The sequence below is a fragment of the Sus scrofa genome, chromosome 18 (assembly GCF_000003025.6).
Source record: "Sus scrofa isolate TJ Tabasco breed Duroc chromosome 18, Sscrofa11.1, whole genome shotgun sequence".
Classification (NCBI taxonomy): domain Eukaryota; kingdom Metazoa; phylum Chordata; class Mammalia; order Artiodactyla; family Suidae; genus Sus; species Sus scrofa.
This window is the reverse complement of record NC_010460.4, coordinates 1,293,959-1,308,086: the sequence shown is the minus strand read 5'-3', so window position 1 is coordinate 1,308,086 and position 14,128 is coordinate 1,293,959. Positions and strand designations below refer to the sequence as shown.

Genomic DNA, 14,128 nt, shown 5'->3' with positions numbered 1-14,128 from the left:
GGAAGTACCCCGTGTCTGAGACTCTCCGCCAACCTCCCTGCCACTTTCCACCTGAGAAGCGCCCCCAGAGCGCCCTCCCGGACCCCACTCCTGCGTGAGGCTGCAGGTGGGAGGCTGTACCTGCCTCGTGCTATTTCGCGGGCTCACACCTTCCCGCGATGCACCTTCTCAGGACGCGGTGCTCTTAGGTGGAGTCGGGCCCCGGGGGATGCGTGACTGCGCCAGGAAGAGGAGGAGACGTGGACAGTTCCCCGGCTTCCCCATCTCCGCTCGGGACGCAGAGCAGATGCTTCCGAGCCTGTCTGTCTGGGGAGGTGGTGGCCTCTGGGCAGTGCGACCCCAGGCTGGGCCACCACATGCAGGGGCGGGGGGGAGGGTGGGGTGGCAGCGGGAGGAAGCCGGAGCTCTCGCTGGCCGCAAGCTACCAGAAAACACGCGTGGTTCAGGCCTCCATCCTGGTCGTGGACCAACAGTGTCCCCCACAGTCACACGTGGCCTCCTGACCCCAGGGTCTCAGGAGGTGACCATATCTGGACGTGGAGCCTTTAAAGAGGTGACAGAGGTCAAATGAGGTCCCAGAGGCCCTGATCCAACGTGACTGGGGTCCTTGTAAGAAGAGGTGATCAGGACACAGCCACGCAGAGGGATGGCTGGGGGGGGGACACAGGCAGAAGCGGGGTCCGCACGTCGAGGAGAGGGGCCTCAGAGAAGTGACACCTGCCACGCCCTGCCCCCCGCTTCCAGCCCCCAGGACCCGAGACGATTGAACTGAGCCACCTGAGTGGACCAACACCCCAGAGACAACAGCCGGGCACTCAGGCTTCCAGGAGCCGCTTTTCTATTCTTTTTGCTTTTTAGAGCCACACTTGTGGCATGTGGAGGCTCCCAGGCTAGGGGTCCAATTGGAGCTGTAGCCGCCGGCCTACACCACAGCCACAGCAACGCAGGATCCAAGCCGTGTCTGGGACCTACACCACAGCTCACGGCGACACCGGATCCTTAACCCACGGAGCGAGGCCAGGGACCGAACCCGCACCCTCATGGTTCCTAGTCGGTTTCCGCTGCGCCACGATGGGACCTCCAGGGGCCGCTTTTCTTACTGCTGGCCCGCGGAGAGTTATTTCTGGACACAGAAACAACGCCCCTCACAGTCAGAACAGACGACTCTCACACTCAGGAAACGCAAGCACCCGCCCGCCTGCGGCTGGGTGACCCTCATTGTTCTCCCAGATGGACCTTCCGGAAGGTTCCTGCCTTGCCCCCGATGACCGCAGCGGATCCTCGCGTGGGGACTAAGGGTCGGGCCCACAGGAGGCAGACAGCAGCGAGCCGGTTTCACCAAGGCAGCCAGGTCAGTACCTCGTGTCGGCACCTGTGCTGGTGCCTGCGACACACACAGCCTCTGCCCCGGGGTGGGCACCCCAGAGAAACTTCTGAAACGATTCCTGGAAGGCACCAGGACGGCCCCCAAATTATGAAAGGTCCAGCACGGCAAGAGAAATGAGACTCACACCACTTGGAAACAGCATTTCCACGCAGCAGTAGATTCCAACTTGGCCAATCCCCAAGGCTGGGAGGGTCTGGGTACCCGGGCACCACTTTCTGCCTCGTTGGCAGATGGTCAATCAGTCAAGTGGTGTGGCCAGAGACTTGGCAAAACCTCTCAAGACAGACAAAAAGCACGCGCGCGATGACCTAGGGTCTTACTTCCAGAAATCTGACTCCTCGTTACGTTCGCATGTGCCACGATGTTGCTGTGGCAAAGCCTGAGAATTGCCAAGAGCACTCGCCGTAAGTCTACACTAGATAAACTATTGCGCCTTGAATAATAGGATCGCGCAGACTGCTAAGAAGCTGAGCAGAGTCGTTAACACATGGAACCACCTAGACACGCGGGCAGGACAGCGGGTGGCCCTGGGCAGCTTCTGCTAACAAACAAACCACAAGGAAACCGTAATCGAATGCCAGCCGTGCGGTGGGGCTGGGCTCCCAGCCGTCCCAACCCCCCGTTCCCCCCACTGCTCACCTGGCTGCCAGGTGTGCAAGTGGTTATTCGAATGTTTTCATGAACGCAGACACCAAACCCAACCTGGACCCGGGTGGTTGGGACTCAAACAGGGAAATACTAAGAAAACCATGAATTTAGGTCGCTGAAAACTTGCTTTTAAGAAAACGCAGGATTTAGACTGGACGTTCCTCTTACTTTGGCGACTTTTGGAGACGTACCTCCCTGTCCTGTGAAGACGGAGATGGAGGGGCCACCCACAAACTTGGAGGAGGCAGACAAGGGTTCTGATCACCAACGAAACACCTCCTGTGTGCCAGACACACACTGGGCACCACACACACACACACACACACACACACACACACACACACACACACGCAGTCTTGTCCGAGTAGCTGGGTCCTCCTGGAATCCAGCAGGGCACCAGCAGTTGGCAGCAGGTCCCAAATGATTCTTGTCCCCGAGCTCCCTCAATGGCAGGTATTTCTAGGTCACAGAGATGGTACCCCGGTGAGAAACCCTGCAGACCCAGGAGGCTCTAGAAAAGCCGCCAGGCCACTCAGTCATTGGGACTCCAGGCTGGGGCCAGTCCAAGGTCAGAGGGATTCTACGGAATTGGCCTCCGATATCAGGGCAGCGCGGCCCTTTAACGGGGTCCCACATTCAGCAGCAGCTCGGGGCCACCCCCTGCATGTCCGTCGCCTGGTGCCCCATCTTCCTGCTCTGGTGCCTCCGGCAGGCAGCCCAGGACCTCTGCCCAGACATGCGGGGTGTGGCCGGTGCCTCCCCAAGTCCTCCCCGCAATGCGGGAACGGCGGGGCCAAGGGTGCTGCGGGGCAGGGCACCTCCTTGCCGGCACTTGAGCCGTTTCGCTTCCGGGAAGCCCCTGTCTCAGCAGCTCCTCACAGCAGCTCGCACCTCCAAGGAGGAACCACGGCCTCAGACCTGCGTGTCCTGCTGAGGCTCAGCTGGGCGTGAAGCCCTGGCCACCCCCATGCCTGCGAGGGGCACTCGGTTGGTGGAGGCCTGGTCCAGGGTGTCAACTTCTCAGCATCCCAGCCACCTCCACCCACAGGAGAGCGGCCAGCGGAGCCGGGATGCATGTTCTGGTCACAGAGGAAGGGCCAGGGAGCGCGGGGATCCTGGGTGCCCCCCTTTCAGAAAGGCAGGTGCTGGATTTAAAGCCAAGGAGACTGGGCTGGGCCCCCGACAGGCCCTGTGATGGGGTGGGGGGCGCGGCTTCCTGGTCAAGAATTAACTCACAGGACCCAGGAGCATCAAAGTACGAGCCAGGGCGCTTGGTGGGAGGTAAAATGACCCAGGCAGGGGTCACTCAGTGCAAAGGGGGAGCAATAAAAGCCCCTTGAGGTTCTGGGCGCACAGGGGGCATGTGTTGTGGGGGGCGAGTCCCCCGGGCGGGGCTGTGAGGTCCGGGATGGGCCAGCGGTGCCGGTGCCCAGGCTGTGCCCACGGTGGACACAGCATGTTCCACCCCCGCAGGGCCCTGGAGGCTGTCGGTCGCCAGCACCCCCGCAATCCCTCTCCTCCTCCGTGACCACGGGGGGCTCTGGTTGCTTTCCACAACCTTGTAGCAACCCCTTTACAAGGATGTACTCTTGGTTTTACTGTCTTCATCTGCGAAATGGGCCACAACAGTCCCGTCTCATCATTTCTTAGGACAGCGCTGGCACATACGGGCTCAGGGACGCTCTCTCCTGCGGTGCCGTGTTTTCCAAGAATAAAAGGGATGCAAAGAGCCCATGCACGCCCTCACCTTCCATGTGGACGGGGACACGGGCCTTCCGTCCACACAGACCCATGCCCTGCGCTGCTTCTGTTTCCAGCGCCCAGCGGCGAGCTCCCGAGGGACCAGGACCGTGGGGCGTCACACGCTCTCGACCTGGTCCACACAGCCGCCCTGCTGATGTGTCAGCCTCCGAAAACAAACGTGATGTAGAAACGGGTCTTTGTGAAAGAGAAACTGAAAGGTAACTCTGCCCTCAGAAGGATGCGACCGCAGCTGGCAAAGAAGCAGTCCCACCACAGGCTTAAAACACAGCGATGCTGATGACACCAAGTCCCCCAAAGGCGGCCACCTGTCTCCAGGGCGCTGCTCTGAGCCTGATGAGCCCCGGGCACGTTGCCTTGGAAACGTTTCTTCAGAAAGCAGCGGTTTCCTGCTGAGGGCTTCCACTCCCGCCTCCCACCGCTGCTGCTCCTCCTGCAGATGTCCTGGGGCCGCCTCCGTGGTGCACCCGAGGGGCCCGGCCCGGAAAGCTCGGGGAGCCTGCCGGGCCCAGCCTCACCCGCCGCGCTCATGCTCAGCGTGGCCTCGGGTTGCCGAGGGGGGGCCACAGTCCCGGCCTTCGGGGACCCCCTTCCCGGGCCTGTGAATCCCCGCCCCCCAAAGCACCCTCGCAAGTGCCTGGGGCTGCTGGTCTCCAGGGCACGCGACGTTTTCCCTGTAGAGAAGGCCCTTTTTCCCCCTTCGTTGCATCAAAGGAAAATTGGTTCCTTTTTTTTTGCCGTGATCCTTTCCAGCTTAATCCTTACAATGGGAGGTTTTGCTCGCTGTCTCATTTCCCCTTGGAGCGACCTTGCAGCAGGCCCTACAACGGAGCCCGTTTTGCGGATGATGAGCAAACGGAGGGAAAGGATGTGTCCAGGGATGCGGGGCCAGGAAACAGCTGGGCTTCTGTCTGCCCCAGGCTGACGGGTGCTGTCAGCTTCATCTCTTGGCCCCCGGGCGGCTCTGAGGCTGCGCCAGTTTCCGCAGGAAGATGTGGCTCCTGGGAGGCCCCCCCGCCCCGCCACAGGTCCACTGGGGAGCTGCCCTCCTCGGTTCCCCCAGTGGCCACTCTCATGGTCCCTGAGCCCTCGGTGCTTCTGGGCCTCGGTCAACACGACCTCCCTTGGCCCACTTCTCTGGTCTGTCCACCTGCTTGGGTCCCTTAACCAGCGGTAATCAAGTCCCTTCCTGCAGAAAAGCTATGCTCGGCCTCTTCCCGCACGACACCCGCCCGGATCAAACGGGTCCCTATCGGTCATGCCATCATCTGCACGGGTGGCCCGAGATCTCCTGGTGGCCTTGCTGGGCTCCTGCCTTCTTGCGGGGACAGGGCGAATTCTGCTCGTCCCTACAATTCTGTGCCTCGGCTCCGAGTCTGAAGTCACCACAGGTGAACAGGGACACGCTGCGTGGACAGAGGGACTGGGACGGGGAGGAGGGTGCTTGGCCCCTAGGGGTCTGTGAGCAGCACCCCCGACGGCCGAGGGACAGGGCAGTGATTGGCTTTTTGGCTTCCCACGTGGCCCCATTCCTTCAAAGGCGCTTCCATTCGCCAGCAAAGCGAACCTTCCAGTGTGCGCTCTGGTGACCAGCAAGCCTGCTGGCTAACCTGGCCAAGGCCCTTGCCACCTGTGAGGCTCCTCCTGCCACCTGTGTCCACACGCATGCAGCTCTGCTGTTGATTCGATGGTGTCTTTATGTTGAAATGTCACGTCCGTGTGATGCTCCCGTGAGCAGGTGAACCTCAGGAGCAGCTGGTCCCTGGGATCTGCCTGGACCTCACACGGCCTCCTCACAGTCTCTGAACCCGCAGCCTGCAGTTCGGGAAGCTGGCCTTGTTGGCCGCCCAAAGAGCACGGAGCGTGTCCTCCCCGAGGGTCAGGTGACGGGTCACGGCAGACGGGGCTGCTGGTAGCCCCAGTGAGGCCCAAGGTCAGGGTTCCCACGTGGTCCTGGGGTCCTGGCATGCAGTTCAATGCAGGCTGTGCCAACAGGGAGCCAGCTGGCCACTCGCCAGTAGCAAGAGAGCCTGGTCCCGTGAATGGGACTCTGGCTTCATCTGAGGTGTCCCACGGCCTCTCCTGTGAGAATGGGCTTCAGCCTTAGAGCCTGAAGGATGAGCCATTTCACCTTCTGGGGGTGAGAAGGGGGAAAAGGCCACACAGGGCTCCCCTGTGCCCAGGGCTGAGCAACCCCATCTGTGAGCAGGTCAAAGGGCAGAGACTGGGCCTGGAGGGGCTGGCAGATGCTCAGGCCACCGCCCAGTGCAGGTTCGCGAGGCTGCATCTGCCGTTGGCCTCTCCTGCCCCCACTGTGTCCTGGCAGTTGGGAAGGGTATCCGCTGACCCCGATTCAAAGGGGGCGTCAGCTAATGAAAGACCCCGAGTCCAGGGCACAGCCACCATGTGTGGTCTCTGGGTTGGTCAGCTGTAGACGTGGGTTTGGAATCGCTGGTCTGAGCCCTGTGGGGGCGCCGCAGTGGACACGTGTGATCTGACCCCGTGCCCCCTCAGGGATGGGACGAATGGGGGGTGTCGGCTGAGCCTCGCTGGTGGCAGAACAGAGCTTCTTGACTTGCCCTTTGCTCATCCTGTTACCCCTGAGGCTGCTGCTTTATCCACCAGCTTCCCCACTGTCTGGTCCAAACCTGCTCGGCCCCTGCGCTTCCAGGCCACGTCCAGGTGTCCCCAGCCTCCATCCCCAGCCTCCGCCCCGAGGCTTCTTCGCGGTTTGCTGGCTGCTGTGGGATGAGATCCCCGCGATCTTGCGTGGAGTCCTAACCCCCAAGGGGAGTGTCAGGAAGGGGGGGCCTTTGGGGTTACAAGGTCACGAGGTTGAGCCCCCACGCTGGCATCGGTGCCGAGAGGAGACCCCCGTGGAGCTCCCCGGCCCCCTCCCCAGGGGAGGACGCCAGAAGCTGCTGTGTGTGAACCAGACCCAAGTCTGCCTTCATCACAGCCTCCAGACTGTGAGAATTAGCACCCAGTCTGCGGTGGGTGTTACAACAGCAGGAGGAATGGAGGGACCAGGACGCTGGCCTAATCCCACAGTCTGTGTCATCACTACGTAAGGAGGAAAGTTCCCGTAAGACGTGAACGCTTTAGCACAACAGAAACCACCTGCAGGACCCCGCCCCCCTGCGCCGCCCCCCCACCGCCCACAACCGTGGGTCCTGGCAAATTCACTGTTCAGTGGGACCCGCCCCTGCTCTCGGGAGCCTGGCTGCTCCTGCGGCGAGAGGAGACCCCCGTGGAGTTCCCCGGCCCCCTCCCCAGTCAAGGCTGGAGACAGTGTATCCGCGCGCATCCCCGCAGGTGGGGGCCGAGCATCCTGAGCACAGTGGGGGTGCCCTGAGGCCGTTCTCGGGGCTCCCTCGGGGCGGCGTCGGGCCCCCGCTCCTGCCGCCTCCGGCTGCACACTGGGGAGCCACCCCGCAAGCCCCTCCCTGCAGCTCCCACGCCCGCAGAGGCCCCTGCCCCATCCCTGGCACGGAGGCCGCCGGCCTTACCAGGACCATGTGGCCCGTGGAGATATCCATGTTGGGTTGCACGGGCTCCTCCGACCACGACGAGGTGCTGCTCCGCGCGGAGGGGCTGGGCATCGGCCCGTCGCTGAGCTGGGACGACACGCTGTTGATGCGGGATCCGTGCGGGGCCTCCGGGCGCTCGGATGTGCGCACGGCCATGCGCTGCCGGCACAGCTCCTGCAGGACAGAGGGCGCGAGTCAGAGGCTGTGGGACCCGGCCGCACTGCCTCACCTGCATCCCCGAGAGCCCCCGGGGCGGGCGGGATTCACCTGGGGCCACGCACATATAGGTGCACACACAGACCCGTAGACACACACAGACACACGCAGACACACAAATACACACAGACACACAGATACACACAGACACGTAAATAAACATAGACGCACAGATATGCACACACAGACATACAGAGACAGGTGTGCAGGCACACACACACAGATGCATAGATACACAGAGACACACAGGCAGACACATAGATACACACAGATACATGCAGGCACACAGATACACACACTGATACTCACAGACACAAATGCACACAGACAGACACCCAGTTTCAGAGAAGGGGCTGATGGTAGGGCTCTGGCCGCTGGACCCTTAGGACAGAGCGCCGTGGGACAAGCTCAGGCACCTACCCTCCTCTTCAGAATGGGGGCTGGGCAGAGGGCGGCTGGCACTGTGTACTGATGTGCAGATGCTGGCACCACGGCCCGAGCGTTCAGGGAAAACCCTCTCCTTGAATCTCTGTGTCCCGCAAACGACACCCAAACCAGCAAAGCCCACGTAGGAAGGAATCAAGAGGCGTGGACGAGAGGGGACGTGCGGGGCCGATGGGGTGCTGCTCCACGGGCGAACCCCAGGGACAGAGCTCTGGGTCTGAAGGATAAGCGGGACCCCTGGGGGAAGCTCCGTGGTCACCCCAGCATCTCAGACTGCCCTGCACAGGGTGGGTGACCAGGATGCCCCAGAGGCCTGGCCGTGCCCCCCATCTCTGAGCCACCAAGTGCCTCTGGGGGGGGGTGGAATTTGACGACTTCCAGCCCCAGGCTCAGCGAACCAGAAATGTCACGCTCCCCTGAGTCATCAAATACAACAATGAAGGAAAAGTTTACAGACCTGTGGGGAGGGGGCCTGCGCTGGAGTGCTGGGGGTCCCTCGGGCCCTCCCTGCTCCCCGGGGCCATCAAGGAGGCTGCGCCCACCTGCCCGAGCGGCCCAGGCAGGGCCGCGGCCACGGGCTTCACCTACCCCCTAGCCTCTCACCCAGCACTGCACTTGTTCCTGGGGGGCTCTGCCCCCGTCCCCAGGTCAGAGGATGGCTGGGTGCTTCCATTAGGACCAGGGTGGGTGGGGGACGCAGAAGGAGCAAATAGAGCCAAAAGGGCCACGGGAGGGTGTGGGGGGGGTTCCCTGCGCGGGCCCCCCCCCACCCCCCGCATCCAGGGCTCAGAGTCACACGTGGTCCTAAGAAAGGACTTGTTTGAAAATCCACCACGTTTTCTCACCCTTAAAAACAAAAGAAACCCACACAGGACGGGTGACCACTGTGATGCGGCAGATACCCAGGGGCCAGGCACGCCTCACTGCCCACGCACGCACGCACGCACGCGGCCGTGACCACAGTCTGGGGAGAGCATACGTGTTTCTGCAGCAAGTTCTACGGTGTCACGGCCCAGGACAGGTTCCCGAGGGTGGGCTCTTCTGGGGGTGGCTGGACGGGTTTGAGATTTACTCCCTGAGAAGTAAAACTCAAGGCCGCCTGGTGTCTGCCTGAGAAAGTGCCCGGCATGGATAGTGACCCCCGAGCCTGGATCCCCCATCCTCGATCCGGGGAGAGTGGACGGTCCTGGGCGGGGCCCTCGGTCGATCAGACTCTCTGGGTGAATCTGGGCGAGTCATAGAGGTCCCCAGCCTGCGTGTTGTCACTCAGAACTGAAGGAAACTATGGGTCACGTGGGGAAGGTGCCCGCTGCAAAGTCCTCACGGTCTGTCGGTGCGGAGGTGGGGGGACAGGTGCAGCAGAGGTGAAAACGGTCCCGCAAACCAGAAAGACCCTGCAGCCGGGAGAGACTTGTGAGGGGGCAGGAGCCTGCAGACCAGAGCTCGTCACCCAGAGGGACCGGGTGCACCCAGAGCCTCCCGGAAGGCGACACGGGCGTCTGGCGCAGGCCAGCTTTCTTCCTGGGGCTCCTGAGCACGGTTCTCCTTGAGAGTCTATTTTTTTTTTTTTTTTGTCTTTTTGCCTTTTCTAGGGCTGCTCCAATGGCATATGGAGGTTCCCAGGCTAGGGGTCCAATGGGAGCTGTAGCCGCCAGCCTACGCCAGAGCCACAGCAACGTGGGATCCAAGCCACATCTGCAACCTACACCACAGCTCATGGTAACGCCAGATCCTTAACCCACTGAGCAAGGCCAGGGATCGAACCTGCAACCTCATGGTTCCTAGTCGGATGCGTTAATCACTGTGCCACGACGGGGACTCCGAGTCTATTTTTTTTAAAAAGCTGCAGTGAAGACCCAAGAAAAAGGCATCCCCCACCCCCATCACTCAAGAGCAGCCACTTCTCCACCCCAGAGCCTTGACTGGGGGGTGGTAGCCCCAGGGTGGGCCGGCTCCTACCCTGCATAGGGGGAGGTTCCCAGGCTGCAGAGGTCGCCTGCCTGTGGGGACCCCATGGCAGTCAGGCCTCTTCCCCTGTGAGCGTCCACCTGCAGATCACGGGCTGACCGCAGGCCAGTTTCTCGGCAGTAAATGATGAGGCCGAGGGCTGTCTGAGAGGCAGGGTTCTGAAGCCCGTGAGGAGACGGGAGGGTCTGTGCGCCTCCACAAAACTGCCCTGAGCCACCCGGCCGGGTGACGCTGGCTGCCTGGGAGGTCTGTCCTAGAACCCAGGACCAGAGGCACCAGCTCCTCCAGAGGGGCTGTGAGGAGCACATTACCTGCACGGGGATTCTGCCTTGGCTTCTGGAAGCTCCCCCATGCTCTCGCATCCACTCACATCCTGGGGTTGGGATGCCTAATTCTGAGTCCTGGCTGTGTGACCTTGGGCAAACCACCTAACCTCTCTGTGCCTTGGTCGCCTCATCTGAAACAGCAATACTGGCAGCAGCCTCGCATCTCTCCAGAAGCCTGAATAAGGGACATGAACGGAGGGCGCCTTTGTCACTGGGCCCGGCACACGGGTGACTATCACTAACTTAGTTGGCATTGGGCGGTCTGCACAACCACGGGGCCAACAGCGCACAGTGGCAGGGTGCCTGGGCAAATATGACCAGGGGCCCCGACTCGCCGGTGCTCACGGGCTGCCCAGAGCTGCCTAGAAGCAGCTGGGAGGTGTGGGGACGGGAGCCCTGGTGAGTGTGGCAGGGACCTGGCGGACCTGCAGGCTGGGTGCAGTGAGGACAGAGGCCACGGGGCCCACAGGGTGTGAAGGACTTCCTGGGGGTGGGGGCTGCAGGTCACAAGGATTGTCCCGTGTGCCCCGGTGGTGGTTCCGTATCTTCACACTGACGCCTCCACTAGTGCGCTGGGGATCCTGGAAGCAGCGTGTGGCTTCCCGTGCAGCCGGAGTCCCTCCTGTACTGATGGGCTCTCCGTGTTCACCCATGGACAGCATCTCTGCGAGCTGGCAGCGGAGGATGGCCGAGCCTTCCCGGGGTCCCTCGACCTGCAGCCCAGCCACCCACAGGGGCCTATCAGCCGCACTCTGTGAGGCTGGGTCTGTGTTCACCCTGGGGGAAGGGGCTGTTTCCTTCCAGCTCCTCCCGGGACCTCAGGCAGGTCACCCACCTTCACCTTCTCCTGCCTCGTCTTCCTGACCTCAGACCCAGGTGTGACCAGCGTCTGGCCCGCATTATAAGCATCACACAGGCAGAGCCTGTGGCGCTGGGGTGGTGGCAACACTGCCAGGGGCTTGGGAGGGCTGCGGACGTGAGGCGGCCAGCCCCGTCTCTGCAGCCGCCCTTGAGCGCAGCACAAGAAGGCCGGATTTATGTGCCTGTGACAAAAACAGGGATCACTCAAAAGTGGTTTAGTCGGATGAACGTGTCCCCCAGAAGGGGACCCCCGGCTCCTGCTGCTGAGGAAGGGGCTGGACACCCATCTCTTCGGACCACTTGTCCTCCTTCGTACCAGGCTGAGTCCCTCCGCGTCGCTGTGGCTGCCGCCTGGACCCCAAGCCCTGAGTTCCCACACCTGGACCCCGCATCTCCCTGCTGCCGTGTCACCTCGCGGCACAGGCACAGGCTCTCCAGATGTCCTGGAGAGGCAGGCAGGACGCACGGGGAGCAGAAACCTCTGGGGACCGACAGACGGCCCTCCTGCCTAGTGAATTAGTTCTTTAGGTTGATTATGGCTTGGAAGGTAGTAATACACAGTCTCTGCACTATTATTTTACAAGGAAAATTTCTAAAGGAAAACAAAGTCCTTTTGGAACAGGGAAAAAAGCGTAGAAGGCTGCCCGACGTAGCAACCGTGCAGCCAGGGGCCTGGCTGGTCGCTCCGAAACTCCCGAAGCAGATGGTCTCGTGGGAACACGTTGGTCGGTGTCCTGCGCATTTGAGCCTCTCGGCAGGGCCATCGCCGGGCTCATCAGCAAAGCTCTGCCGCGCGTCTCTGGCCCCAACGAAGCTGTCACCTTGTGCAGCCTCGTTCTGTTCAAAAGTTCTCATCTCTACCTAAAAAGGCAACCGCAGGCCACAGGGCGACGGCGAGGTGGGGTCCCACAGACCCCAGGCAGGGACCGAACACGTGGGCTGCGCTGGAACATCCGTTTTCAGTGGAATCTGAAGTCTACAACATCTGCTCAGGCCAAAGCGCTTCCCCGCGTTTACGGCCCTGCCTTTATCACCAGTGAGGGCCAGGTGGGAAGGACGGATGCTCGTGTCATCAGGGGACAAGCTGCCATCACCCAGATGAGCCTTCTGGGAGGGACGTGCTATTATGTGATGCAAAGCACCGCGCTGGGATCCCGGACGGAGGCTATTTTAGTTGAACAAAAGTCAGTGACGACGCTAAACAAGCCACAAGCTCTGAGATGAACCTGGAGATAAGCCCACGGAAGTTTTGAACTTTTCCTACCTGATAACCCTGGCAGGGAGCAGAAAGGGTAGAGTCCACACCTGGAGCGCCAACCCCCGGGCTTAGGTCACGGAAACACCCACAGGGAAACCGCAGGACGCACAGCCCAAGGGGCTTACGAAGTGCAAACTCACAGTCACACGTCCGCTCAACAGTACCACGCGGCGCCTCCCGGTGCGGCTGGGGCCACGTCCACAGGAGGTCCTGGCCAACAGCCTCACTTGCCTGGACACGGAGGTCCAGCCCCTTCCAGCCAGGTCAGTATAACGATCTTGAAGATGCTCAAGACCCAGGCTACCTCCCCTTTAATTAAAAGATGACCGTGCTTGGAGTTCCCGTCGTGGCGCAGTGGTTCACGAATCCGATGAGGAACCATGAGGTTGTGGGTTCGGTCCCTGCCCTTGCTCAGTGGGTTGACGATCCGGCGTTGCCGTGAGCTGTGGTGTAGGTTGCAGACGCGGCTTGGATCCCACGTTGCTGTGGCTCTGGCGTAGGCTGGTGGCTACGGCTCCGATGAGACCCCTAGCCTGGGAATCTCCATACGCCGCGGAAGTGGCCCAAGAAATGGCAAAAAGACAAAAAAAAAAAAAAAAAAAAAAGATGACCATGCTTATGATTTCGGACAGCAGACTTTAATAAAAATGAGCCTGTGCCTTTAACTCAACGGCTTTGAGCTGATAAAGACAATTGGGACCGTGGTGGAGGGATGCACATGCCTCGACCACCAAGAGGCGATGAATTACGCAGGGAGAAGATGGACGGGCAGCTCCGACCAGATGCGTCTTCTGGTCACAGTCCCACGTGTGGGGTCAACGGCCACCACGGGCTCCCTCCGCCTGGCTCTTAGCTTGGGCGCCCTGTCACCGCTGCAGACCCCTGGGCATTGCGCCCAAGAGCCGGCCTCCCTCTGAGCCGTGCCCTCGCAGTCGTGAGGGGCGCCCACTGCGGCTGTGAGCAGTGCCTACTCTTCAGCAGGAAAGAAAATCCAGCGTGTGTGTGAATTAAGAGAAAGCTGTCTTCTCACAGCAAAAGGGGAGGTCACTTCCTTGGGGGCCGTGTGGCTTCTGTTTCCAGCACATCTGTCTATGCAGGGGGCCTACTCCCTCTGGAGGGAGCCTGGTCCCTCTGGAGGGGACCCCTTACTCTGGAGGAGACCTGGTCACTCTGGGGGGACCGGGTCACCCTGGAAGGTCCCCCGGCTCAGCGCCTGGACTCTCCCGGGGGTGCAGAGAACACTGCAGATCACTGCAAGCTCCCGACTCGCCACGGATCGGGGAGCCCCGCCACGCCGCCCGCAGGGAAGGTGCCTTGCCTTGGCGCGTGGGAAGCGGGCATTCGAGGTCACCACTGTGGTGGGAAAACAGCCCAGGGAGAAAACGGAATCTGCCAGAGGCAGAAGATGCAGCCCAGGACAGATCCAGGCCCAGGCTTGGCAGACGAGGTCAAGGCAAGACCTCTGGCCCAGATCGCCCAGGTCTGAATCCCAGCTCGGCCACTTAGGACCCAGTGGCGTGACCCTGGACAAACTGCCAGAGTCCCTGTGTCTGTTTCACAGCCGGCAGCGTGGGGACGACGGCAGAGCAGCTGCCTGCGTGGACGTGTAAAGCGGATGACAGCACTGGGCGTGAAGCCAGCCGCACGCCGTGCACGCCCCCCACCCCCACCCCCCGCTGGCTGCAGGCTCCCCATGGAGCATTCTCTCAGACGGCGCAGAGAAGGGGTT

The 14,128-nt window shown here is 61.5% G+C and overlaps 1 protein-coding gene across 3 annotated transcripts in view; it reads right to left on the bottom strand.

Annotated features, from left to right (window-relative positions):
- The window catches only part of PTPRN2 (protein tyrosine phosphatase, receptor type N2), a 668,485-nt gene that overhangs the window by 81,523 nt on the left and 572,834 nt on the right, over positions 1 to 14,128 (bottom strand). For all 3 annotated transcript variants that reach the window (XM_021079161.1, XM_021079162.1, XM_021079163.1), the window contains one exon: positions 7,306 to 7,500. In XM_021079161.1, the coding sequence (XP_020934820.1) occupies positions 7,306 to 7,500 (195 nt within the window). The remainder of the gene's footprint in view (positions 1 to 7,305; positions 7,501 to 14,128) is intronic.